Source organism: Lycium barbarum, chromosome 4, assembly GCF_019175385.1.
Source record: "Lycium barbarum isolate Lr01 chromosome 4, ASM1917538v2, whole genome shotgun sequence".
Taxonomy (NCBI): domain Eukaryota; kingdom Viridiplantae; phylum Streptophyta; class Magnoliopsida; order Solanales; family Solanaceae; genus Lycium; species Lycium barbarum.
Window position 1 is genome coordinate 125,865,116 of NC_083340.1, and position 27,050 is coordinate 125,892,165.

The window sequence follows — 27,050 nt, forward strand, 5'->3', positions numbered from 1 at the left end:
CAAATGCGGATATCTGGATCTCATATATTTCTTAGCTTCTCAAGTCATCTCTTCTACCTTCACATTCTTTCATAGTACTATTACCGAGGCTACATCTCTGGTTCTCAATCCATAACCCTAGAACTTTAGAGATCTAAGAGGGTAGTAGGAAATTCCTCATACGATAATTGTTCTGTACTCCAAATATCATCAATTGGTACAAATGTGGGGGATCTCAATACACTTGCGAAGCATAGACATGTAAAAGACTGAATATACAGATTCCGATTCTGAGGGTAAATTCCGTAGATCCTTCGACTATCATCTTGTGAAATCTAAGGTATCCAAGGTCAACTTATCCTCGTTATTACCTCTCATAAATCTTTTCGGGGGCGAGATTCAAAATTTCAAAGAATCTAACATTCTCCCATTCTTATAGAGCTTCATACGGGCCCATCTGGATATTAGAATGATGACTAATACCATATGCAAATTCAATCCACACTAACTGATCGTCCCAATTCTCTTCAAAGTTCTAATATACATGCTCATGACATATCCTTGGACATCAGAAAAATGTGCTCTACCTACCCACTTATCTCAAGGTGTAAAGCAATACTGGGGTACTCTATATTCTTCAGGTTTCTCTGAATGTAATAATCCTCAAACGCTAATAGAGAACTGGACATCTTAACTGGGTAACCAAAGTTACTAGATAACCGAATAATTTCATATATAGCTTGCCTGATTCCTTACAATTACAAAATCCATACTGATCATTCCCTCATTCCTCGATGACATATTCATATGATACTTCAGTCTCTCAGACTTCTGTTTACTTATTAATGGACCACGAACTCTGTAATATCTTCCTTTTATTGATTCACCAAGGTCATGATACATCTTTGTTGCCTCTGAATAGGCCATCTACCCTCGCTATATTTAGCATAAAGTCGGTTTGATATCTTAGGAATCCATTTTACTGAGATACTCTTTCCCTGAATCCTCTTTCGAGCTTTGGTTTAAGAGATATACCATTTCTAGGATACTATATCTTTACTCAGGTTTGCCAACATATACCATATATTGCTATTGCTATCCTCGGCTACGTTACGCTTCACTAGTTGAACCTCTATAGGGATCTTAGAAAGCCTCTCATATACTTATATTATCTATGTGGTATGTAATTCTACATCTTTCTGCTACCTTCTAGACTAAACATGTCCATTTCGGTACTAGATCTATCCTTATTCATCTTAATGCCATGAATTTGTCTTACATGAACTTACTTCCCATTATCCTCTTCACTATCGCCACTAGCCTTTAGTTCCTCATTTAAGCCCATTTTATTTCGTTTACTTACAACGCGACTATAATTCCTTTACGTCTTGAATATTCTATGCCTGGAATTCTTGTATCATCATAAGCTTTCACTTCCATATAATCATACACATTTATTCTTTTCATCATATGCTGTTACCGTCATATAATCGTGTTTCTTTCGAATAGTTCATTTTCATTTCAACCTTCTTCTATCGTTAACTCCGCATCCTTCTCTCAACCAAGACGTTACTAGATTCTGACTCGAATGCTTTTCCCTATAAGGCTTTCCTGTACAATGCTTTCCCAACCGATATATGATGCTAGACTTCGTATCCATGAAATTAGCTCGCGATGGCTATTTCACTTAACTTTTATCTTAGTCCACTATTTACTTCGAGTACCATCATACTCAATCCTGCTCTGTTTCTCTATTTCTGAACTTCCTATTACACCCTTATCTTGAAATTGTGAGTAATTTCCTCCTTGGTGTACTATCTTTCAGTCTTTACTTAGTCATGCATATAACTAATTAATTGGTTATGTTTATCTTCAAATAGTCCTTACAACTTATCGGCCTGCTAGTGTTATATCCCTTTGAGGTAGCTTCCAATTCCTTCATCATTATCTTTCCATCTTCTAACAAAGCATACTCCTGATCCAATACTTGTTGTCTTGTCTTCCCCCTTAAGGTGCTAACTCACTACTCTGTATTTGACAACATCCCATTTAGCTCTCCTCTTTCCTGCAAGTACTTACTCCCAGTAATTTCCGCTACTAATCTTAGTTGTAACTGTTCGTCGTCTGAGTCTATCTGGTCAGTCATACATACCTGTAAAGGGTCACATATCCTCATAGACATACTGGCCTTGAATGGCCTAATCTTTCATTAAAGAGGTCTTCATTGTTACATCCCGTGTTTTCACACGTTTGGAAAGAATTGGAAATATCCTTGACTTGTAAGAAATAAGGTCAAAATTGATTTTTTTTAACGTAGGAGTTATGCGTGAAAGAATATTGCTGTGAAAGTATGGAATAAGGCTAAGGGTAAATTTGGAATTTTGGAAATTAGCTTCGGGAATTACAAAACGTAGACTATGAATCATTGGGCTAAAAAAAAAAATTAATGAAATTGAGGCCCAAATCAAGGGGCATGGCCGGCCAACATGGCCTTGGCCCAAGTCCATTCACTTAGTCATGTGCTTGGTCATGTGACAAATTAATATAAGAAGACCAAGTCTTCGTATTATATACATTAGAAAGTTCAAGAAATTAGAAGGCAAGAAAACCAAGCAAAGCAAGAGCAAAAAAAAGAGGGGTTTCGGGTTTGGCCATAGAAAATTGACCACCAAAAATCTTGCTTCAAAATTTTTTCTCTTGTTGAATTTCTACTAAGTTGAGTGCCCTTTTCAACTTGGTATAGTTGTTTTGGAGGAAGGAGCACTTGGTTCCTCGAAGTGATCACATATCCAAGTAAAGAAGACTAAGGAAAAAGGTAAGAATTCATCCCTTTTATTTGTGTTATGAAGTCTTGTTTGTGTTGTAGTATGTGGGAATAAGTTGATTGTATGGAAATATGGAGGTTTACCAAGTGGACACATATATATGCATGTAGCCGTGTGTATATGTATATGTATACCTATAGTGTGTTGAATTTTTATGTTGTATTTTAGCTATGGTTATGGTGGAATGCACATTGGAAATGAAAGTTGAATAAAGTTGGTTGAAGTTGAAATATAGGTGTTTGGCCGTGTGGTATGGTGTTGGTAGGATGCCAACGAATTAATTTTGTTTAATGTGGTAGTTGTGTTGTTGTGATGCTTGCAATGTAAAGGAAGATAAAATGATATAAGTTTGCATTGAAATGGAAGGTAGAAGCTTATGTCGTTTTAGTACGATTTTATGACATTATGAAAAACGAAGTTGTTAGGTTGCAAATTGTGATGATCATTGATAGATTTGGAAGATGAAAACATGTTATGAATATGTATGCCAAAGATTAGAAGCTTTGGATGAATTATGACTTTAGCGGAAAGTTTGTATATTATGTATATTGTATGAATATTTTGTGAAAATGATACGAAATGCTTCTAAATTATATGGTGATGATCTTGATTAATGATGAATATGAAAACATTGAACTTGGTTTGGAAATGCGAAGTTGGAATGAAGGTTGCGATATTATGTTGGAAAGATACTAGTTGTGCTATATTATGTTATGTAGTGATTGTTGTTGTTGTTGAAGTTGTTGTTGGGTTGTTGTTGATTATTTTGGCCAAGTTAAATTCTCGGGGGTGCTATATGTATAGGGGAGGTGCTGCCGAAATTTCGGTAGACAAATATGAGTGAAGTTGAATTCGTAGAATCTATAACTCACAATTGGTAAATGTGACCATTTGCAGATTTTTGACGAAACGGGAAGTGAGCTTGGAAAAGAGTGAGGGGCCCAAAAGGTATGTGAAGCTACCCCGATTCTTCTTTTGGCATGCCCTAAGTATACTAGGATCGGATTCGGGCCTCGAAAGACTTTTTGCCCATCGGAATCCACAATTGAAAATGTCACTTTTTCCTTCAGTAAGACTGAACCCTTTTTGTATGTTTTCTTGTGAGTTATGCGAACCTTCCCCAAATTACTTGGAAAGTGATAGAATGTTCGTAGAACCTTCGTAGGTGACCCCATAAGCTTAAAAATGCGTAATTTGAGCCCACCGCCTTGCTTGTCTCGAAGTGGGCCCATTATTCCCGGTTTTGCCCTTATTGTACTTAAGACTTGTTTTCGAGCAGTTTTTTTTTTGAAAGAAATGTTCTGACTACTCTTTTAATTACTAAACAAAAATTGTTTTAAATATTCCATCAAGTTTTATAAAATGTTTTGACACTCGGAACGATTTCAGAAAAGATTACGCTTCTGTAATTCATTATGACATCCGAAACTCACTTATTATGAGCCCGTCCGACTTCATTGGATTGGTTTGCCATTGATATGCCTCATTGAGTCTTTGAAAATATTTATAATGTTTTAATTGCATTTAGTTTCTCACTACTCTATTCGTGGATGCCCCAATGTTTCCCACACTGAGCCCGGGCCAGGATATGTTGTCAAGCGTGATCCTCTGCATTGTTCGCCGTGCCTCGATGTGAGGGGGCAGGTATACGCGTACATGGGTTTGTGGGGTATGTTGTGCCATGTACGCTCGTTCTGATATGATTTGCTATGGCCATCTGATCTGACATATTATGTTACGGGGCTATGCCCCTATTCTGATTCTTCTGTGGTGGCACCAGTGTCGGGAGGGTGACCACGTTCTGTCTGCCGAGTCCCTTGGCAGGGGCCGGATTTGATATGACATATGTTTTCTATACGCAATCTGTATGTTTTGAAAATATGCATTTGATACTTTGGATTTTCTACTCACTTTTTCTGTACGTTCTGCACCAGTTATGATTTTGTTTCTGCAATTCAGGCTTTGCATATTCAGTACATATTTCGTACTGACCTCCTTTCTTCGGGGGCTGCGTTTTCATGCCGCGCAGGTACTAGCGACAGGTTTGCTGACCCGTCCGTCTAGGAGATCTTTTCTGCCATTTGGAGCGCTCTTTTATCCAGAGCCCATCTTTTGGTACAGTCTGTCACTATGGTATATATATGTACGTTATTCAGGGGTATGACGGGGCCCTGTCCCGTCTTATGATTTTGCTATGCTCTGTAGAGGTCTGTAGATGTATCTATGTAGGTTCTGTATATATATTTTGGGTTGTTTTGATCTGCGATGGCCTTATCGGCCTCCACGTGCCAAACCTGTTCATCTGTGATATTCAGTAGCGTCAACTAACCCTCTTATTAATATGTTCTAATAGTATGCTGGTTTAGGGTATCGGGTACGTCTAGGTGTCCAGCACGGGCACTAGTCGCGGCCTACGGGGTTGGGTTGTGACATTCATAATTCTCATTACCGTCCTTCCAGGAATCACCTTTCTTCTATTACTCGCTTCCCCATTTCATCACTGCAATGGTGTTTAGTATAGTATTCTATTTCCAAAAATCTACCCTGATTGGTACTACTTCTCCTTTCCTCGTTACATAAACACTCGTTCTTTAGGCAGGTCTCTTTCAGACTATACGTTCATCTCATTAATGAAGGGCGTATTTATATCAATTTGCGACTTCAAACTCTTCTAATGCCCCTTACATAAATAATCCATTTAAAAACATCACTCACTTCGTTCATTAGCTATTCAGCCTTGTACTACTAACTCAATAATCATGTGGTAATAAAACTTTTGGAGAGAATTTTTGAGTTCTAGATGATGTGAGGAATGAATGAAAATAAACCATGGATCAAAATTATATAATGACATAAGTTGCATTGCTTCACTTCGACGGGCCGTCGTTCCACTCGACGGTTCGTCCTGTTGCACCATTATTGTGTAGCCTTGGTTAGAGGCTAAGGTGGTGACTCAACTGGCCGTCGTTCTGCTCGACGGTCCGTCCTTCTACCCGTAGAGTTGCACAGCCCCTAAACTTAATTCGATTCGATTCAATTCGTTTAATCTCTAATCCTTCCAACTCTTATACTCTTTTCCCAACATGTATAACAATTTACATAACTCTAAAACACTCCGTAGGTCTCACATACAACCTTTTAGATGATTTTAAACACGAATCTTGCATTCCGTATCCTATCCCTTTTTAGATATTTAAGCAGCATCATCCTTATAACTGATACTCTTTTCTATTTTCGTAATTCCTGCTTTTACCCCTTTTTACTCATAAATCATTGGCATATTCATACTCAAGGGTTATATTTAAATACATACGTATCCTTTTCACGTCTTACCTCGAGGGAAAGTTACAATTCCCATCTAATCATATCGATGTATCGTTAATAAAACACTTCTAAGGCTACTATCCACTCAAAATATAACACAGTCTTTTACTATCGTCTGGCTAAAAATCCCCTCAAACTTCTCTCTCTTTTTAAGTCCCATCGGTAATACTTCAAAAGTTATCTTAACAAAATTGTATATGATAGATCGATGCCACCCTCAAGTATGTATAAACATTAATACAACACTAATTATACCTAGTGTCATTACTCATCCCCTCATACTGTACTATCTCCCCTTACTTGCAAGACATTCATATCTTACGAATTCATCTTGACATCCATCATTCGTAATGTTGTAAACATAATCTCTTTATCGAACTATGTTTCCCACACATCCCTTTCCTGCTTAATTATCTCTTTGCCTTATTACCACAACATATCTTTTTCCACCATTCTATCAATATATTCAACATTTTAACCCTTTGTCTGACCAAAGATTCCACTAGAGGCTCCTCTTTAATATTACTCCTTTCCCTTTCTTAATATAATCATTTGGGGCATTATAACTTACCGTTCTTGCATAAAATAAAATATTTCAATTCATACTTGCTTAATTTTCACACTATATAAAAACGACAAATATACCTTCCATAATTGGTTGCTCTGGTCTTGAAATTCCGACGGATGTGAGCCTCTCCATGGCCCTACTCTAGAACCCTGATTTGGCACGAATCGCTCTAACATGGGCTGGAAAAATTCTTCTTCCTGCTGTCCCTCTATTGGTTGTTCACCGCCACCTGAAACTTCCACAAATATACCAACTATACTAACCTGTTAGGTCTGACCACCGCCTTCATTTAAGCCTTGCCCTGAAGATACCGTCAAGTCTTGGTTAATAGGGTCCTTAGGTTGTAAACTCCTCGGTTTCTCGAAATGCCCTGCACTCTCCACTGGTCTACCATAATCTGAAGCTTGAGGTTCAACTCCCAGCATTGGCCTTTGTCTTACGTGTCCTACTATGGCCAAGGGTGAAAACGGGCAACATCAGAGCTTTTCCTGGCTCCTTTACTTTTATCAAAGTCGATGATACCTGCAGCGCTGATTCATCCTGAATCTCCGAGGGGTCTGTTTTTAAAGAAGACGTGATTTCAGATGGATCCGTCTCAATGGAGGGTATGTCCTCAATTGGGTCTTCATCCAAAGTGTAACTTAATTCTCCCCCTGTCATCATTACAATCCTCAAATTATCCATAATTCTTTCTGAAGAAGTCATCATCAAACTGTATAACAACAGAAGTCTGGGTTGAAGATTTACACCCTATGACTCAACTCTATGGCACGATCTAGAATATAAAGAAGGGTAGCCATCCTAAATGCCCTGAAGCCTCTTATTTATAAGTGTGGTGCACTTCACACCCATAAACAAGACTCTACTGGACACGGCTCGTAGACAATCCTTAGACAGAACTGCTCTGATACCACTTTGTCACGACCCAACTGGAGGGCCATGATCGGCACCCGGAGCTAACCTACCGAGCACCACAACACGTACATGCATCTCATATCCATACCTGAATGGGCCATCATGCTAACTCATAAATATTATAAACTGTATGGGACATAGGCTCGAAAGATAATATACATACATCATCAAACTGATCCAAGTACACATGCCGGTAAGGTTATCAAAATGATGATACAATAAAACATAGACCGAGAAGGTCACGAAAAATCTGACTATGCATAGCGGTCTACGAGTCTCTACTGGAGTGCATAACATAATAAGGACGGGACAAGACCCCGCCGTATCCATCTGTACACAAAAGGAACATACCAACTAGATTGCAACTCCGGAACAAGTGGAGTGCTCCTGTACAACTGCTGAGAAATCAGTCTATGAGTCTGAACCGTCTCCTTGTCTACCTGCGGGCATGAACGCAGCGTCCATGAAAAAAAGACGTCAATACAAATAATGTACTGAGTATGTAAGGCATGAATAACAACATAATGAAAAATTTAGAGATACCATAATATAAGAGAGATCAATCTGTACCTCTGAATGTCTCTTAAGGCGGATGTCATGCATGCTTGCCTTTAAAAAAAATATTTTTTTCAAATATATATATATATATATATATATATAATACCGTACCCGGCAATATAGGCTCGGTGTTATCATGATATCATCATCATCCTGCATTCGGGGTAATATCATAACATGCCCACTGCAGCGGTGTGCACATCTACGTGCCTGCCCGGCCGACTATAGCGCGGCTCAGTGTGAGAAAATACATATATATATATATATATATATATATATATATATATATAAAGCATGCATGAGAGCCCAAAGAAAAGCTATGACTCTATCGGAGTGACATAAGGTCGGTAAACCTCCGATTTTCATTATGGAACTACTATCATGGACATATGTCACCTTGAAGGAACAATAATCATAAGATGAGATCAACATCAATAATAAGATCAATAACCATAATATGAGATCAATAACCAATAATCATAAGATAAGGATCAACAATATCATAAGAACATCAAGAACATATGCTTCTAATATTTCTAAGAGAGGAATCATTATGGACATACTTTGTGTAAGCTCGAAGCAATGGAATCATGCCCAAGGTCGTGCCCCTCTTATTTATAATCAAGAAACAAGCCTCCACCGCCTTAATTTGACGGCAGCATCGACGGTACCGTTGTTATTCGACGGTCCGTCGAACTGCAACCGTCGAATTGCACAATTTTGTACAAGTCATATCTTCAACTGTACGTCTTGGATTTGCGATATGTCAGTTGTATTGGAAAGAAAACTCTATGAAATTCAATTTGCATAGGCTATTCATTCCATAACTCCTCATATTCTAGGAGATATTCCTCTTTCAAGTTGGACCAGAATTTCCTGTCCAAAATTCTGCCAATTTTTTCCAAAATTTCAACAAACTTAATTCCTTCAATTCGCTTGATCTCGGAACCTTTAGCCACTTTCTTGGCACTTGTTAAAAGTATTCCTTAACCTTATACGGGTTCCATAACCTCTTCGAGCTTACGTTAGTTTACTTACGACGCAAACGGCCCGAAAAAATTTCGAGGTGCAACAACAACACTCAACTACAAACTAACCGTCTACCCTAATCCACGACCTCCATATCCCCCTCTCTAAGGCATGTCCTCGGTAAGTTGAAGATGCGTTATGTCATAGCTAATAACCTCTCCCCATTAATTCTTTAGTCTCCCTCGACCTCCCCTTAACCGCATCATCGCCAACCTCTCACACCTACTCAATGTGGCATCTGATCTCCTCTTCACTTGCATGAACCATCTCAGTCTCGCTTCCCTCATCTTGTACACCATGGGGCCACTCCCACTTTGTCCCGTATAACTTCATCTCTAATCCTATCTCTCCTAGTATGTCCGCACATCCATCTCATCGTTCTCATTTTCGCAACTTTCATCTTCTGAATATGAGAGTTTTCGACTGACCAACACTCCGCCCCATACTACATAGTTGGTCTAACCACAACTTTATAGAACTTACCTTTAAGTTTTGGTGGCACATTCTTATCACACAAGACTCCGGATGCGAGCCTCCATTTTATCCACCCCGCACTAATATGGTATGTGACATCATCGTCAATTTCCTCATTTCTTTGAATTATAAACCCAAAGTACTTGAAACTTCCTCTCTTGAGAATGACCGGTGCATCAAGCTTCACTTCCACGTTAGTCTCATACTTAACATAAACTCTCTGACTTAAATCCTTTCTAACGTGGCATTTATAAAAAGTCAATTAAGCTGAAACAAAAAGAGATAATGCTGCTGCTTGCTATTAAGATAAGACTCATTAAAAGGAACACAAATTTTGTTGTTATTTTATTTCTTAAAATGAAAAAAGAGCTAATTAATCTGTTTGGCTAAGCAGAGAATTTATTCTCCTAATAAAGGAGATCCTTTCATTTGTCAAATTACTCCTCAAAAGTCAACCCAATTGTGGACATTTCTCCGGTCTCACTGACTCAAATAGTAGTACCAAATGAATTTCTACTCGACAAACTCCCTCCATTTTAATTTATGTGATATCATTTTTTAGAGTATATTTTAATTTTGATTTTGAATGTGAATATAATTTTTTTATATATATTTGATTACGTAAAAAATACTCTAAGTCACAATAATTGATAATTAAATCTTTTTAAAAGCATAATGAAAAACTCATTTGACTTTTCAATTAATCTGAAAGATGTCACATAAATTGAGACGAACGGAATAATATAAATTGTTAGATGCAGCGTAACGAATTCATTTCATTTTTTCTTTTCGAAAGAACAAGAGCCAAAAACCAAAGACCAAGAATAAAGCAAAGAGAGAATTTTACAATAAGATTCTTGCTTTCAACACCACAGAAAAAAGTGGGAAAACAAGGACATCACAACTTATTAGCTCAACTTGGAAGACCAAAGAAAAAGAATTAATTCCTTCTCTTTTTTCTTTATTTCAATTTTCTTTTTGTCAATTTATATCTTGAAAAGGCAACCATGGCAGAAGAATTTCAGATAGGAAGTGGAAACTGGTGGGAATCTTCTTCATCAACAACTAGGAATAGGTTTTTTGATAGTGGAATAATATCATTATCATCATCTACTACTACTCCTTCCACATCCACCGCACTAAGTAGCAATATGGCAAGCAACTTTGGTAATTGGCCGACAAATATTGTGGACATCAAGAATAGGTCTTCCTTGGATTCTGAGTCGGTATCTGAAGACGTAAGGCGAGACGTTTCATCTGATCCCAACTTACAAATGATGGGCTTAGGCCTTAATCGCAACCAAACTTTATTGTAAGTAACAGATATACGGCCAGCTAATATGACCAAGTTTTATTAATTGAAATTTATAGTACCTTATTAGGTTTTTTTTTTTTTTTGGTTACTTTCAGCAAGGGTACTACAAATCATCACCAAGAAGCATCATCTGAACATCAAGATCATCATTGGAGACAAACAATATATTCTGGGAATTCTGAGGATTCTTCTGTTAATGATTATAATAAGGGCTTATCTTTACATCATCAATCATTATACAGTTCAAATCTTGAAAACGCCGCTTATGGAAGCAGCCATTCAAATATGATGCAAGGAGTTTATCCTCCCTATAATCAATCAAATTATCATCAGTTTCTCCGATCATCCCCTCCGAATCAGCAGCCGCAGTTACATTTCTCGAATAATACTCCACTCTGGAATGGCACTGCAGATGCCATGAACGATGTCCGCTCAAGTTTTTTCCCTTCTTTACCTGTACAACTTCCTAACCAAACGGCTGATGAGAAACCAAAGGTACGTACGGAATATTTAGAGAGATAAGTGCGCATGTTATAGCAAGTAATCTGACTTATTTTTTAGGTTACTAATAGTCACTTTTGATGAAAGGTTATCTGTAATTATCTTTTAGGTAATTTGTTAAAAAGTTAAACTCATTTTAATTAGATACTAACTGAAAATCGGATGATATTGTCGTAGCAACTATTCAACATAAGTCACGTCTAGGGTTTTTGATTTCGTTTGATACATTCAATCCATACTTGTGATATTTGTGCGTTCAATGCAACAGGTTACAACAGAAGTTAGGGATGCAAATAGTATAGCAAAGAAAACTACAAGTGATACTTCAAGTAAAAGACCGCGGAACGAAACGCCATCTCCTGTGCCAGCTTTTAAGGTGTGTGCGTGATAGAGTTTTCATGATACAGATTTAATGAATAGTTACCTATAGTTATGCTTTAAATAATCAAGATATAGCTTTGTTCGTGATTTTCAGGTGAGGAAAGAGAAGATGGGAGACAGAATCACTGCACTTCAACAGTTAGTCTCACCTTTTGGAAAGGTAATCAATTGCAATTTAAAGCCGCGCCTGTAATCTTTAGTATATTCCTACTATAATTAGTGAGAGATGGATCTAGAATATGATATTTATAATTCACAACAATGATTTCAAGTTAATATTACAATAACATTTGAGTTCCCGGTTAAATATTTATAGATAGGTAGTATGGTCCTTTATATCAATAAAGTATGCGAAAAAGCTAGTTAGATTCACGTAAATCTATATCCGGACCTCTAAATCCGCCCTTGTCACTAGCTAGTGCACTTCCCTTGATTAAAACTTGCATTTATTTTATTTTATTTTTCTTTACCATTTCAGACTGATACAGCTTCTGTGCTCTCTGAAGTAATCGAGTATATAAAATTCCTCCACGAGCAAGCTACTGTAAGTTTCATACCATCCTTTATAATCTTATTCATTTTGCTTTCTATTCTCCACATTCATTTTCTTTTCGTGAGTGTAAGTTTCGTAAGGGCTGTTAAGCAAATTAAATCGGAGAAGGATCTTGAAATGAAAAGTACTTGAAATTATATAGGTCAATTACACAGATATATAGTGAAAGTTGAATTATTTTATGGTTAGGAAAGTAGTTTGATGATTTTCCTATAATTATACCATAGATTGAATGTCTTATTTTGTGAAATTAACCCTATTACTTTCTTCGTCCTAATTTATGTGACATACTTCTCTTTTCAGTTTATCCTAAAAAAATGTCATACTTTTTTATTTAGAAACAATTTAACTTAAATTTTCTATTTTTTTACACTCAATGAGACAATTTTAGACAAAAAGTTTAAAAATATTTTTTCTTAAAATTTGTGTTCCGTCAAACACTAGCTATCACATAAATTGAAACATATGTACAATATATACTACTAGTAAAAATTCAACTTGTTTGCACTGTCATTATGTATAATTTAGAATCTATATAGTAAAAATGACCACTTATTCATTTTATTCTTCAATATCAAATAACAGATGCTAAGCAACCCATACATCAAAAGTGGAGCTTCAATGCAGCATCCACAGGTACCCAAAATACTCGTTAACTTCTTTAATTTGCTGCTTAGCTCGAGAAGTTAAAGAGTATTTCCATATTGTGCAGAATTTTGATAAATCCAACGATAGAAAGCAAGATCTTAGAAGTCGAGGACTATGTTTGGTACCAGTTTCTAGCACGTTTCCTGTAACTAATGAAACAACAATAGATTTTTGGACTCCTAATTCATTTGGAGGAGCATTCAGATAATCACAAGGGCCCAAGAAGAAGGCATGCATGCAACATCATATAGTCATCAGTTATACTGATAATGTAAAAATCTTTTACGCTAATAATTTATATTTCCTCCGTTTTAATTTATGTGAATTTTTTTAGTTTGCTTAAAAAGTTAATCCTTTTTTAGAGATTTAAAAATAATTTAAACTAATTTCTCATTTTACCTTTATTAAGAAGCTTTTAAAGCAAACAAGTGTTATGACATATTTAACATAAATTTAATTTTAATTATAGCCTTAAAAATATTATGGCATGTATAAGATCACAAGTTTTAAAACAAATTTTTAAGCTAAGCTCATGCTCGGTAAAAATAACTTTACATAAATTGAAACGGAGGGGTAGAATTTATATACGCATTATATTGTTCCACTAGTCATTCCTACGATCTCATTCAACTCCCACACAAGTGGAGGATGAAAAGAAAAGGGCACAAAATTGGAACCAAAAATAGTACTCTACTATATATACCTGGCCAGGGGTGCAAGGAGTGTCAATCGAATCCTCTTCATCGGAAAATTGCACTATATATAAGGGGTCAAATTTTTTATTCATGTATAAATATTACCTTTAACATAATGGAGAACTCAGTTCAATGGCTGAGGTGCCTACTATTGAGCCCGTGGTTACATGTTCAATTCTCTGTAATGACATTTTTTTTAACCCTTTTTCATTCAGTCTTTTTTTCTTGAACCCCTTATCAAATGTTCGCTCCGCCCCTGTACCTGGCTGCGGCTGATGATCATGATGAAAAAGGATAAAAAGGATGTTGAAAGGGAAAGAAAAGAACTAATCCTTTAAATGGTAGGCATTTTTGGATAAGCTCCAAGCAAAATAATCATTATTTATAATCTTCGTAATCAATTAACTAGAAAGTAGCAAGGAGCAAAATATTGATTATTGATTTGCTAGTTTAGTAAAGCATTTGTCGTTTTTGATAAATAATTGAAATGAAGGGGTAAATGAGCTTTTAGCTAGATGATGTATCTACTGATTTGTGCGTATATTGCTGGCACTACCTTTCAAATTTTAAAGAAAAGAAATGAAGGAATAATTGAATTTCCAGAATATGTGTGATTGTGGAGGAGACCATTTGATTTGATATCTAACTTTTTCATTTGTTTATATATTTGGAATAAATATGTTAGTGGAAGTCAAAAGGTGGCCTAGGCCCCATGCCATCCTTCCCTTCTCATCCCCTCCTCCTCTTCTTCTTTTTGTTTTAGAAAAAAAAAAAAAGGATACATATTTTTATTTAGAAAATAATGAAATTTTAAAATTTATATTTTACTTTTAGTGAAAAAAAATTAATAATCATAAAAACATCATGATATGTTTATTTTAAAAATTCTTTCTTTCTTTACTCCGTCTATCCCGATTTATCTGAAGGAGTTCAAATTATGTGGGTCAAATTTTTTACTATGACTATGAATTCGAGTGTAAATTCTTTAAAATTTTCAAAAGTAAAAATTACCTATTTAAAAACTATGTGAAAAGAACTACAAGTTAATATATCTGATGATTCAAAATATTTATAAAAAGTTTGAGAAAATTACAATAAAAAAGAAAATAATTGACCTTTCAAGCAGTAACATAAAATGGGACGGAGGAAGTAGTAAGTTTTATATTCAATTAAACAAATTCACATACGAAATGAGTATATAATATTCTTGAATTGGTAATGGAGGGATGTAGGTGAAGGAGCTATCATTCATGCTTTTATGATTTTTTTATCATTTGGTCATATTAAAGTGCTTTTGTTTAACTTTAGATTTCGCTCTCTTAAATTAGCTCAAGATATCCACTAGTTTTTTCATATTTGATTCAATTTCTAAAGCCAGGAATGGCCCCATAGCACTTTTATTTTAGAATTCCTCACTCTTCCCGTAGGAATATTAAAATATATCATAATTAGAATTTGGTGTAAAAAAAAAAAGATTAAGATTTTGCAATGTATTTGTTGGCTTAATTTATTTTTCTATTAATATAAGAAGTTAGTTTTCACTAATATTTTCTTGAGTTATTATTATTTGAAGAAAAGCCGAAAGAGTTTAATTCAAATAGGAGTAAACATAATTTCAAATGAATGATAATCAAGAAATTTTAAGTGAGAGATTTACAAACGAGAAAAAAGACTAAAATATTAATTGAATAAGGACTCAAAACTCGAGAGTAAAATCTGAACTTTCGGCACTTGATGATTTGTCAATTGCGTTGACTTTGACTTCTGCTAAGACCAAAATGCTTGATGATAACATTTTCAGGAGCCAAACACTTAAAAGGCCTATTAGAAAACTTCCATAAAATTGGATATATATTAACACAACAAGTGCCCAAAATAGAAATGTATATTTTGGGTGGAAGAACCTTTGGGTCCATCAACCGGATAATGTAGGTTAAATTAATCGCAACTTTCCCTCTTCCTAATATTTTTAACAAACGGTAATTGATTAGTGCATGTTTCTCTAGTTAAATATTCAGCGAATCAAGCTGCTCACGCTTCAGCTAGGACGGTTGATTCTATGTTTGGTTCAATGGAATGATGCTCTGTCTCACAATCTTTTATTTCTAATGTACTTGCTTTTGATTTAAGTAATTGAGAAGACACCTTCTAAAGAAAAAAATAGTAGCTGGGAAAATGCAGGACCATACAATGATAGAGAGATATATGATCACCGATGAAAATTTTAGGGGTAGCAAAATTAGCCCATGACTTGTTCAACCCATTCAAAATTGAGCGGGTCATTAACCCGTTTATTTATTAACTTAGTATATTTTGAGCCGCCCAATTCAGCCAATCTAAAATCTAGGCTGATAAAGAGCCCAAATGGACCCATGAATAACCTTGCCAAAATATTTTCAAAATGACCTTTTTTTTGTTCAATATGTTATATTATATATAGTCAAAATAAAGAAAAATATATTAGGTATTTAAAAAATTATAAAAAATGTGTGTTATGTTCAGTTGATGTACACACGCTTTCAGCATGTCTCCGCAGTATCTGGCCTGAAGGTGAACAACAATATAAGCACTATCTACTTTGGAGGGGTGCCTGAGAACTGTCAAGAGGAGATTATGCAACTTCTGGAGTTCCCAAAAGGTGAGTTACCTGCTAAATACCTTGGAGTACCTCTTAGCACTAAGAGGTTGACAGTAGTGCAATGTTAAACCTTACTTGATAAAATGATAGAGAGAGTGACTTCATGGACCGCAAAGTTTCTGTCCTATGTTGGCAGGGAACAACTTATTAAGAGCATCATGTTCTCAATCGAAACTTTTTGGTCTCAAATATTTGTGTTGCCTAAGCAGATCATCAAATATGTTGAGGCAATCTACAGAAAGTTCGTATGGACTGGAGGCCTTGACCAATCTAGGAAAGTTTTACTATCTTGGTAAACTGTTTGTCTACACAATGTAGCAGGAACATAACTGATATGGAAGTGTGGAACAAAGTAGCAATATGTAAGCTCCACTAGAACTTGTGCCAGAAAAAAGATAAGAGTGTGGATCCAATGGACTCGTTTTTACTATATCAAAGGATAGTCTCTGTGGGATGTATGTCCTAAGCTATGCTTTTGGATTATTAGGAATATCCTGAAAGGTAAAGAGAGCTTCATAGATGTTGGAATGTCAATTGTGATGTAGTGTCTTTGGAGAACTTCTCTATCAGGAACATGTATTTGAAGCTTAGAGGTGAGTTTGCTAAAGTCCCTTGGAGGAAGCTGATATGTAATAACTTGGGGTGTCCTAAATGGATATTCATTTTGTGATTAGCTATTCACTCTAGACTCACAACTTGAGACTGGTTGATCAAATGGTCCATGACTTCTGAACCTGAGTATCTGCTATGCCAGAATGTTGATGAAACCTTGGAGCATCTTTTTTTCTGTTGCTGGTTCCCCGGTATGATATGGAAGAAATTTTTTGCTTGGTTGGGTGTGTACAAGGGAGTCTAGGGCTGGTCTGATAAACTTAAATAGGCTATCCAACATGGGAAAGGGAAATTTCCTAAAATGGAATTGTATAGGATGGCTTTGACTTGCTGCATATACCACATTTGAATTGACAGAAATCAGACAATTTTTCAGGAGAAGCCTAACACTTGTGAAAGAGTACTGAGGTTGATTGCTCAGGAAATAGCTAAAGGCGAAAGACAGGCCAGAATTGCTGGACAGCTGAAACAATTGAATTATTATCCATAAATCATTTTAGTTTGAGCTTATTCTGAATTTGTAGCAGCTAGTAGTTACACAATTGTCCACATAGTTACTTTGTTAAGTGGAGGTTATGAACATAGGTGGGTTTTTTGGCCATTTTTGGTTTGGTTTGTAAAGAATATTGTACATATTTTCCATGGTAATACAAAAATTCAGTTACCAAAAAAAGAAATTAAAATTTAGTAATAATTGGGCGGATGGGTTATGATCTATTTCTTAGTCTGTTTCATTCCAGCTCATTTGAACCCAAGTACATTTTGGATGGGTCAATCAACACAATCCATTTTGACCCGCTCATATTAAGTCCGACCGGTCAATTTAACACCCCTAATAAAATTTTGTGAAAGCAAAAAAATAAGAAAGTTATATGCTTAATTATTTATATATTTCATTAGGTTTTGCTAGGTTATTTTCATATTGTTGGAATATTGGAGGTATGGAAAATTCATAAGCTAAAATACAGCGAGAAGCTAGGCAGAGCGGATTCAAGATTTAAATTTTATGGGTTCAATCTTTAAGGTTATTAACATTCAACTCATTGTGCTAATTATGGGCTCAAACTTATCAGTTATTATAATTTTAATGAATCTTTACATTTAAATTTATACTCCACATTCGAGAGTGGATCTCTTTTACACATTTCATGAACATGACCCTGAAAGGATCTTCCGGAACCTTCCCATTCCCGGAGCAAATTCCAAAACCCATTCTAGGTTGTGTTGGGATTCCAAGTTCACGTTGCCAAAAACTTCCGTTACCGCTTTCTGTAGCTCCACCATTCTCTGATCTTGTTGTGAAGGTGCGCCATTATATCCCTACATGGAGCCGCCAGAATTCTCACAATCTCCTCCAAACCTATGCTATTATCGCGACTTTCATTGCTATCGTTGTTTTCCTCATAATCTTCCATGTCATCAGGAGTTCGGCTCCTTGCAGTCCATTGGTTATACCCTCCTCTATGGATGGGACTCCTATTCTCCTCCTCATGCCGAGTTTCCTTGGTTGAAAGTTCTACGTTCAAAATCAGGTGGCACCTTATCGCCGTTAAAGGGCAAAACGCCATTGCCCTTGTCATTATTGATTTGCTCGTTGCCTCCGTTGTTGGCCATCACTGTGATGAATTATCTAAGTGAAATAAACCTTAGGAAGTTAGAAAAAATCAGTAGGTCAAAACAACATCGCAATTGTCCAAGCCCCACGATGGGACCAAACTGTTTGCTTGTAAAACAGTATAGTTGAATTTGTATACGTGGTTTACAGACACGTGGATTGAGATGACTAGCTTAAATGAATTAGAAGTGTAGCTCAATTATATGATTGCAAAGAAAATAACAGGAATAGAATACTTTGATAAACAAATGAATATGACCTGAATTCCGGCATTGATGGCTGGTAATGTCGTTGAAACAAACCCCTAAATTGGAATAAGCAACGTCGCAATGAAGATTATGAACAAATAATAACCTTTTGAGTTGCAAAATGTACTTGTAAAGATTAGTGAATGACTCAGAATGGATCCCCATTCTAAGTCTATTACTTATACGTTATTTCGATTATGTAATGGCTGGTGGAGATCTTGGACTTCTCTGTTACGATTGGGCCTTTGATCTTATCTTGACCAATCACAGACTAGTATCCGATCATGTATTTTCGGAGCTAGGCAAGCTCTATCAATGTTACTCCGGCCTGAACTATCTTGTCTCTAGATCCTCTGTGAATACAGTCATCCTCGCTAACCTCACTCTACCAACAACACCTGGTACATCCCTGGTGAGTCCTGTCCGACCTATCCTTCTTGCCACGGGTCGCTTCTTGATTTGTCCATTTGCCAAGCCCATTTTTACCCCATACACTTCCTTTACTAGAAGACCAAATGAATACAAAAACATAGCATCCTGCAATCATCGTCATGATGGTTCTAGTGAAGTGCCAACTTATACGATGCATCTACACACGAAAAATAAAAAAGGACACTACAATTCTGATGCGTGTCTTATTGGAAAGTCTACTCTATTATTCTCCTTGAAGAAGTACCGCTAATTTGTGACCTTATTTTTACTTAATTTTGAGTTATGGTAAGAGTGTAACAATCCAACCCTTCATTTTAGTATCTGTGTTTCAAATTGAGTTGTGGAAATATGTGTATAAGTTCGTAATTCTATTTATGATTTATGAGAATGGTTCGTGTTGTGACTCGAGGACTCGGATATGATTTCGGATAAGTTGAACTTCTAAAACATAAGCTAAAAAAAAATTGATATCCAGTGTAGCCGAGCGTCTATTAGAAACAACCTCTCTACCCCTCAAAGGGTAGGGGTAAGGTCTGCGTACATCCTACCCTCCCCAAACCCCACTTTAGGGATTCCAATGGGTATGATGATGTTGATGTTGTTGTTGTTGTTTTTGTGTTGTAGCCAAAGAATTACAGACTAGTGTTGTCGCTCTATTGGTCCGCAATCTCCCCTTTAGGAAAGTCTCAGGCTAGTGGTGGTAGGCTTGGTGTTCATGATGTATATTGTTTGAGGTGCTTGTTACTTGAAGAGACACATAACCCGAGGTACTCGATATATTCTAGTTCTACATGTTGTCTAATCTATGCTCAAAAAAATAAACGTTGTTCGTAAAACAATGTTGAAAGCAGAAAATAATAACTCAATAAACTGAGAAAAGAAAGTGACGAATTTTCAGAAAAGTCCATACCTTTGTCTGTTGAAAAAAAAAACACCCGCGATTTTTAATTTTTTAAACTAATTTTAGCGAGGAAAATATCAGAAATGGAAAAATGAATAAAATAAATTTGGTCTAAAAATATTATCAATCAATCAGATCATTTGACCAAATCCAAATAATCCGAAGCCGAGCCGAGCGACGACGACAACACGAGGGGAGTCCTCTTCTCAACTCTTTAAGAGCTAGAAGAAGTGCTTTCATATATAAGCACACAACTCTTTGTTTCTACCACCAATATGGTACAAAGCTTCTTTCCAAAAAGAACTTTCCTTAAATTTCATTTTCCCACCATTTCTCATTCATACCCACTTAGCTAGCTTATTCATTAGCTAGCTTTAACAATCCCCCACATGAATGGGGAATGGCAATATGACGAAAAATATGCAAGCATGAAAAACTGTGTGATCCATAAGTAAGGATTAATTGCAGCCGGATAAGTAGGTTTCCCTTTGAACTTTCCGTAGTGAACATATGTCGGATATACTCGATCAATCGGTAGATTCTATATCTTTGAACCGTCGAACTTTGGTGTATACCTAGACAACCACATGTCACACAATTAATCCTTTAACCGTCTTTGGTTCTCACTGTTGTGTTCGTTTCAGCCATGAGCACCGCCTGGATTCATGAGTGCATAGAGTATGGGCCTTTACCTAACATACTCCTTGACGCGGCTTACACTTCACAACCACATAGTGATTCCTAAATGTGTTATCTCATAGATACACTATGTGGTCATACTTGCCAAACTTAGAAACCATTAAAAAACTTAAGCTTTATTAACTTGTTAAAAAGCCTTAATGTTTTATCCTTGTTTCTGAAGATTGTCTTCATCATGAGAATAGGTTGAGTTATTTGACAATGTTGAATTGTCATTCATAATTTTCTCTGATCTCTTTGAACCTAGCTCTTGGGATCTCCAGTCTACTAGGTAGAGTTACCGCCATGGTGACTTGTCCTAAGCCTTAAACCTATTCCCCTAGATGTTCTTTCAACCACCTCTCTAGTTAGGCCTTTTGTAAGTGGATCCGACACGTTATCTCTTGACTTTACATAGTCAATTGTGATAACTCCACTAGAGAGTAGTTGTCGAACGATATTGTGTCTCCGTCGTATGTGACGAGATTTACCGTTATACATAACGCTCCCTACCCTTCCTATTGCTGCTTGGCTATCACAGTGTATGCATATAGGTGTAACGGTTCGCTTTTTTGCGCGGGTTTAGGGCGCAAGAAGGCTATTACAAACTCGTTGGTGCTCTTTCAGACTTATTTGAAAAGAGTCGCCATCTACTTTTTAGGAAATTAGGAAAATCGGTTTTTGAAGGGTTTATTCAAATGCAGTGAAAAAACCTTCGTAATCCAGAGTTCTAGGTAAGGGTTCTGATAATCCCCTGGGGAAGGTGTTAGGCACCCCAGTACTAAGGATCCGTACTATACGGTTGACCTTCGAATTTCAATGTATGAGTATTTGTTTAAACTGCTTATTTCGTGTTTATTTTTCCTTAAAAAGAACTGTCGTGCATATCATGTATTCTTTGGAAGAATATATCCCCTTTATTTATAGAGGTATCATAATTTCGGATTTATTGTCCGAATATAAATAGCTTCCTTTTATGTATAAGTAATAAGTATAAGTTGTGAAGTAAACGTTGTTTATAAGTTGTTTTTTATACTCATACACTGGGTCTGGTTTGACTCGTATTGATATGTTTCAGGCTTATCCGGAACTTTATATTACAGTTAAGTTCTTTACTCGTTTATAAAGATACTTTTTATATTTGAACGAGTGTATCTCACCTGAAAATACGCTTCAACTTAGGCCCCTTCTGAGTCGAGACAGCATCATGAATAAAATCCTTTTATTTGTTTAAAAACCTTTTAAGGAAAAAGAATGTTATAACTTGAAAAAATCTGCCTTTTATCCAAATCGTTTTTGTGCCTATTTTGTCAAAAGGAAAGTATTGTCATTTTGTAAAAAAGAAAGTTTGTAAGGTTAGAGGCCATTTTCCTGTGTGAGCCCATTTTTATCCAAAATTACCACTTAAAAAGGAAGCCCGTTCGTATTTGACTGAGTTTAAAAAAGAACCTTGCTTCTCAAAAATTCTTTTAGTCAAAAAGTCGATATCCTTGTTTTAAGTTTAGAGAAAACTTTATCCTTAATTTGCATATATGAAAAATGGTTTTGAGTTATCCCATTTACATACTTAGTCATTTATATAAAAAAAAACGTTATTCAAGTTCGTGGTTTTTGAAAATGCGTAAGGGGACTTAAAGTTGACTAAACGGCATAAGAACCGTTGCCTTAAGACGTCTAGTTCCAATCATAAGTATTTTCTCACTATAATATGAGTTGAATACACATAATTACATACATAGGATCATACATATAAGGAACAAATTTTGAACTAGGGGCGTACCAAGCCCCTAGTGGCCATTTTCACCCATGGCTGGGCCTTCTGCGTGCCTCGTTATCATCTCTTTCCATAGACTCGATTTTAATGCGAATGAGAAATCCTATTGGGCCTTTGGCCTAACAGGGGCTGGTTCGTACCCGAGCGGTCATGCGAGTAGAGGAGAAAAAGGAAAAAGGGGAATTGGTTAGTTTATAATTAACTGCTCTTATAACTGGGATAATCAAACACACACATATGTATATATAAACGCATGCACCATATAAAGGATCATATACTTGCCCCCATATGTAACGAGACTACCTATAGGGATTTATTTTAAGGCTTAGTATGGCATGGGGACTGGGTTTTAGCCCCGTGTTCTCGATGTCGCACAAGTTCCAAGGGGTTTCTAAGAACCCCAAGCATGGCTAACACCGGAGAGACTAAAACTACCCCGAATTACCAAACCAGGTCCTAATACACATCCCCAACAGTCTAATATCCATGGAGAGTATACAAATCACACATTTATATAATAGCTGGGTACTGGACAGTAATAAGTAAAGAAAGAACAATACTTATAGCTATTTATAACTTTACATAGGAGGAAATGAATTACATGGTAAAAAGAAAAAAAGATAGAGGGACAGTCCTCGCTAAATACAACTATCATCTATTTTATTAGGCCCAAAAAAGAAAAGATAAGTCCACTACTGAGGCAGTTCTACTCATCCTAGGATCCAAACAATGCCCAAACACAGTATTTTATAAATAGAAGCCAACTAAGACATTCTTTCATAAAATAGTTTTGAAGGAAAAGCCCAACTCAATTAACAGGTCCAAATAACTACTCTATCATGATGCCCAAATTCTACTTCTATTCAGGACAATCCACACTTATGCACAACAATGGCAAAACATTATAGTCCTGCCCCGCTTAAGAGAAATAAAGGACTATACAACTTTTAGGGGGAGATAGCAAGGCTGAATGGATAGGAGTAAATATAGGAGACAAGATAAAGTCTGTCTAAAACTCCAGACATGAGACAAATCATCCAGCTATTAGAATTGGACTGGGTTTTAAAAGACATCATTTCATGTAAGGTGTGATTAGAACCATACCCTACTCTATATGAAAGATGAGGTTAGTTAATACAGTTAAGAGGTTTTAAAGCATTGCACAGAAAAGAAAGTTAAGGGAGCAACTTTCAACTTAATAGAATTTTTCTAGAGGAAGAAACCAGATTCATAAAATAGAAGCAAACATGGACAAATAATCCTGAACAAAGTAGCTTAGACATGACTTAGGGTGAAATGAGTGACACACTAGTTCAACACATAATTAGAAGTATTACAAATTCACATCATCAGGAACTATACAGCCAAACAATAAGCAACATCTTTGAGACATCAAGTCCATAGGTTTGACAAAGTGAGTAAGATTTTTTTATTATGAGAAAGGCTCTTGATGGATTCAATTTTGGAAACAACAGAGTAAACAGGATAGCCCGGTTAAGTGTACACTGATTTGAACAAATCAGGGTATCCCAGTTAACTATTAGCAAAATCAGTTTAGAGGAAGAGAAGAAAACGAGAAGGGGGCACACAACCACAGAGAGTTAAAAAAAGGAACAATCTTCACATATAACCTGGGAAAGAAAAAGCACACTCCCCTCAAACCAGTTTTTATTTTTTAGGAAAGAACAGACAAACACACACTCTTGGCTTCCAAAAGAAATAGTTAGTGACAAGTTAAATTCCAAAAGGGACCAAACAACTTGGCCTACCTGGTTTTTTTGAAAGAGATCAAACAATCCAATACAAACAGTTTTGAGGAAAATGAACACTTTACAGCTTAACTTTGAAAAGAACAGGTCAATCAACCCAACAGTCTTGAGAAAACAGACATCCTATATTTGGTTTTTTAAGGGAGTGAGCGTTCCCCATACAGATTTAGTTTTTTCCAATAAATCACAACCATGGTCTTTGAAAAGGTCAACCAATCCCAATTTTAGCTCTAAAAGAAACAAATACTCACACATGTCTAGACTAGGCACATATCACTATTTTATAAATCACATTACCATCATTTTTTAGGGAAAAATATTTCTCAATATAAGTCTGAACTTCAGATAAAGTAGGGGCACACAGAGATTACAACCATCACATGGAGATAGGAAATAACAAAAAAAAAACTTACATTCTTATAAGGCTAAGCAAAGCACCAAAGCTATAGCAACAAGTCACATAGGAGCAGAATGAAAAAAAAAATAACATTCAACCTAATGGACTTAAAGAGGTCCCTGATCTTTATTCATCTTTACCAAACAAAGAGAGAAGCTAGAACTAGCTTCCTGTTTGCTAGGCTTATTACAAAATAAGTTTGAAGTGACAAATTCCTTTTAAAGAGATAACTAATATAATCAATCAACCAAGGACATCAGGTTCTGCTTCTGAAAGACAAGTGAAAATATGTCAAATACTAGTGTTCTGTATTTGATGAAAAAAAAAAGAAACAGAAAATCCATTTTAGAAGAATCCAATCTCACTAGTAAGTTCATGACCTTAGGTGAGAAATCAGTCCCAAACAACTCCTTTTGAAAACTGAATATGACAAAATACTACACTGATTCTTCCAAAATAGCTACAAGTTTTAACAAAGATAGGTTCATCCGGGTTCTTCACAGAGAGAGAGAGAGAGAGAGAGAGAGAGAGAGAGAGATTTCATATAAGCATATTGAGTGTATAAGACAAAGACAGGAAAAATCACACTAGTTTGTGAGCTAAATTTCCCTTTTTGAACCAATCCATAAAGACTGGGCAAGTACAGATGAGAAAGTTATATATTTTTGGAGAAAACAAAGCATGGGCCAGTTCATGTCAACTATTTTGATAAAAAAAAAAATGAAAATGAAGTACTTAGTCAATCCCAGGACTTCTCATCTTGTCTTTTGAATGAAGTGACAACAAACAACCAAGTGCAGACACCCAGGCAGTGAACTTATGCCAATTAATAGTACTCAAATAAAAAAGAGAACCCAGAATTTAACTTTACCCTCCACAGACATTCAAACTTACTAAATTTCTATCAGCTTTCTATTCTTTTAATACCACTTAAGCTAAGTGAGGCATGATAGCATAAAAGGAATTGACTATGTCCTTTTTAGACCAAAACAAACCACAAGAACCTTTTCAATCATTTAACACTATTCCATCAATACCAGACTTATACAAAGAAGGCCCTTAACTAAAGTTTGAAAGAAACAGAAACTGCAAAAGGGGATTTAGTGATAGAAACTAACACTTGACTACAGAGCAAATTTTCAAAAGATAATAAGAGAGAGCAAACTAGGACTAAGCAGACTAAACCAGACAGAGAAAATCAAACAGCAGAACCTTTTGAACTTAGCCCTTTTCCTAGCCTCATCCTTTACTTTGAAAACTCCCTTTTTACAGGAAAACAATCAAATGTAATGCAGTACAAGTTAACAGAACCAAAGGTTATCCAAACAGTTTCAAAGAACCATGTTGACCCTTTTGAAAAGAATGCAATCCATTTACTTAACCATCTACTAGTGAAATCCTGCCCAATAAACTATCACAAAGTGATGCAAGTTCCAGTTCTATATTTATTTTTTTAAAGTTGTACAGGCAAGAGACAAAGTCCTGAAAACATCCAATGCCTCTGAAATGACAAATTCAATCCCAGTGATCACCCTTTGACTACTAGCCAATCTCAGACAACTAATGCAAGTTTCTAAACAATCAACTTCATCAAAACAAGTCACAACATGACTAAATTTCACACTGGAATCACATGATCAAATAGTTTGCAAACAGTTTACAAGTAAGGCACCCTCTTCTTTTTTACTTCAAAACCATCTTAGACAGTTAAACCTATGAATTAAGTGACTAAGTGATACTTAATCTGAACTAGGAAAAGCTGGTGCAAGTGATCAATTCGTGAGCCAACAATTCATACTAAATAATAGCACACTACGGGGGAACATAGGTTACAGAAAGTAAAAAGAAAAAAAAAACTAAATCCCCAACTAACAAACCCAAGATCCATAAACTATTTGGAATAGCAATAACAGAAACTAAAGAAATTAAACTAGAAAAAAAAGCACAAATAACCAAATGAAGAAACACTGAGTTCACAACGTAACAAGAACCAAACCACAAATTACTAAAAATAACAAAAGCACATATTACTAAAAATAACAGGAACATACATGGAAAACAACTGAAACTAAAAAAAGGAAATAATAAGAGCAAAGTTTACCTTTTTTGGACACGGCCAAGACCAAACGTGAATTTGGGAAGATCCTCTCTCCAAACACAAGCCCAGCAACGAAAAATAACAAAGAACTAAAATTTAGAGACTAGGTTTTCGAGCAAAATC

At 35.9% G+C, this 27,050-nt stretch overlaps 1 protein-coding gene across 1 annotated transcript; it reads left to right on the forward strand.

The window, feature by feature from the left end:
- Positions 1-10,472: 10,472 nt before the first annotated feature.
- Positions 10,473-13,924, forward strand: LOC132636379 (transcription factor bHLH123-like). The gene is made up of 7 exons (XM_060353221.1): positions 10,473-10,984; positions 11,083-11,482; positions 11,757-11,864; positions 11,964-12,029; positions 12,348-12,413; positions 13,008-13,058; positions 13,135-13,924. The coding sequence occupies exons 1-7, from the start codon at positions 10,680-10,682 to the stop codon at positions 13,276-13,278; spliced, it is 1,140 nt and encodes a 379-aa protein (XP_060209204.1). The 5' UTR covers positions 10,473-10,679; the 3' UTR covers positions 13,279-13,924.
- Positions 13,925-27,050: the final 13,126 nt, after the last annotated feature.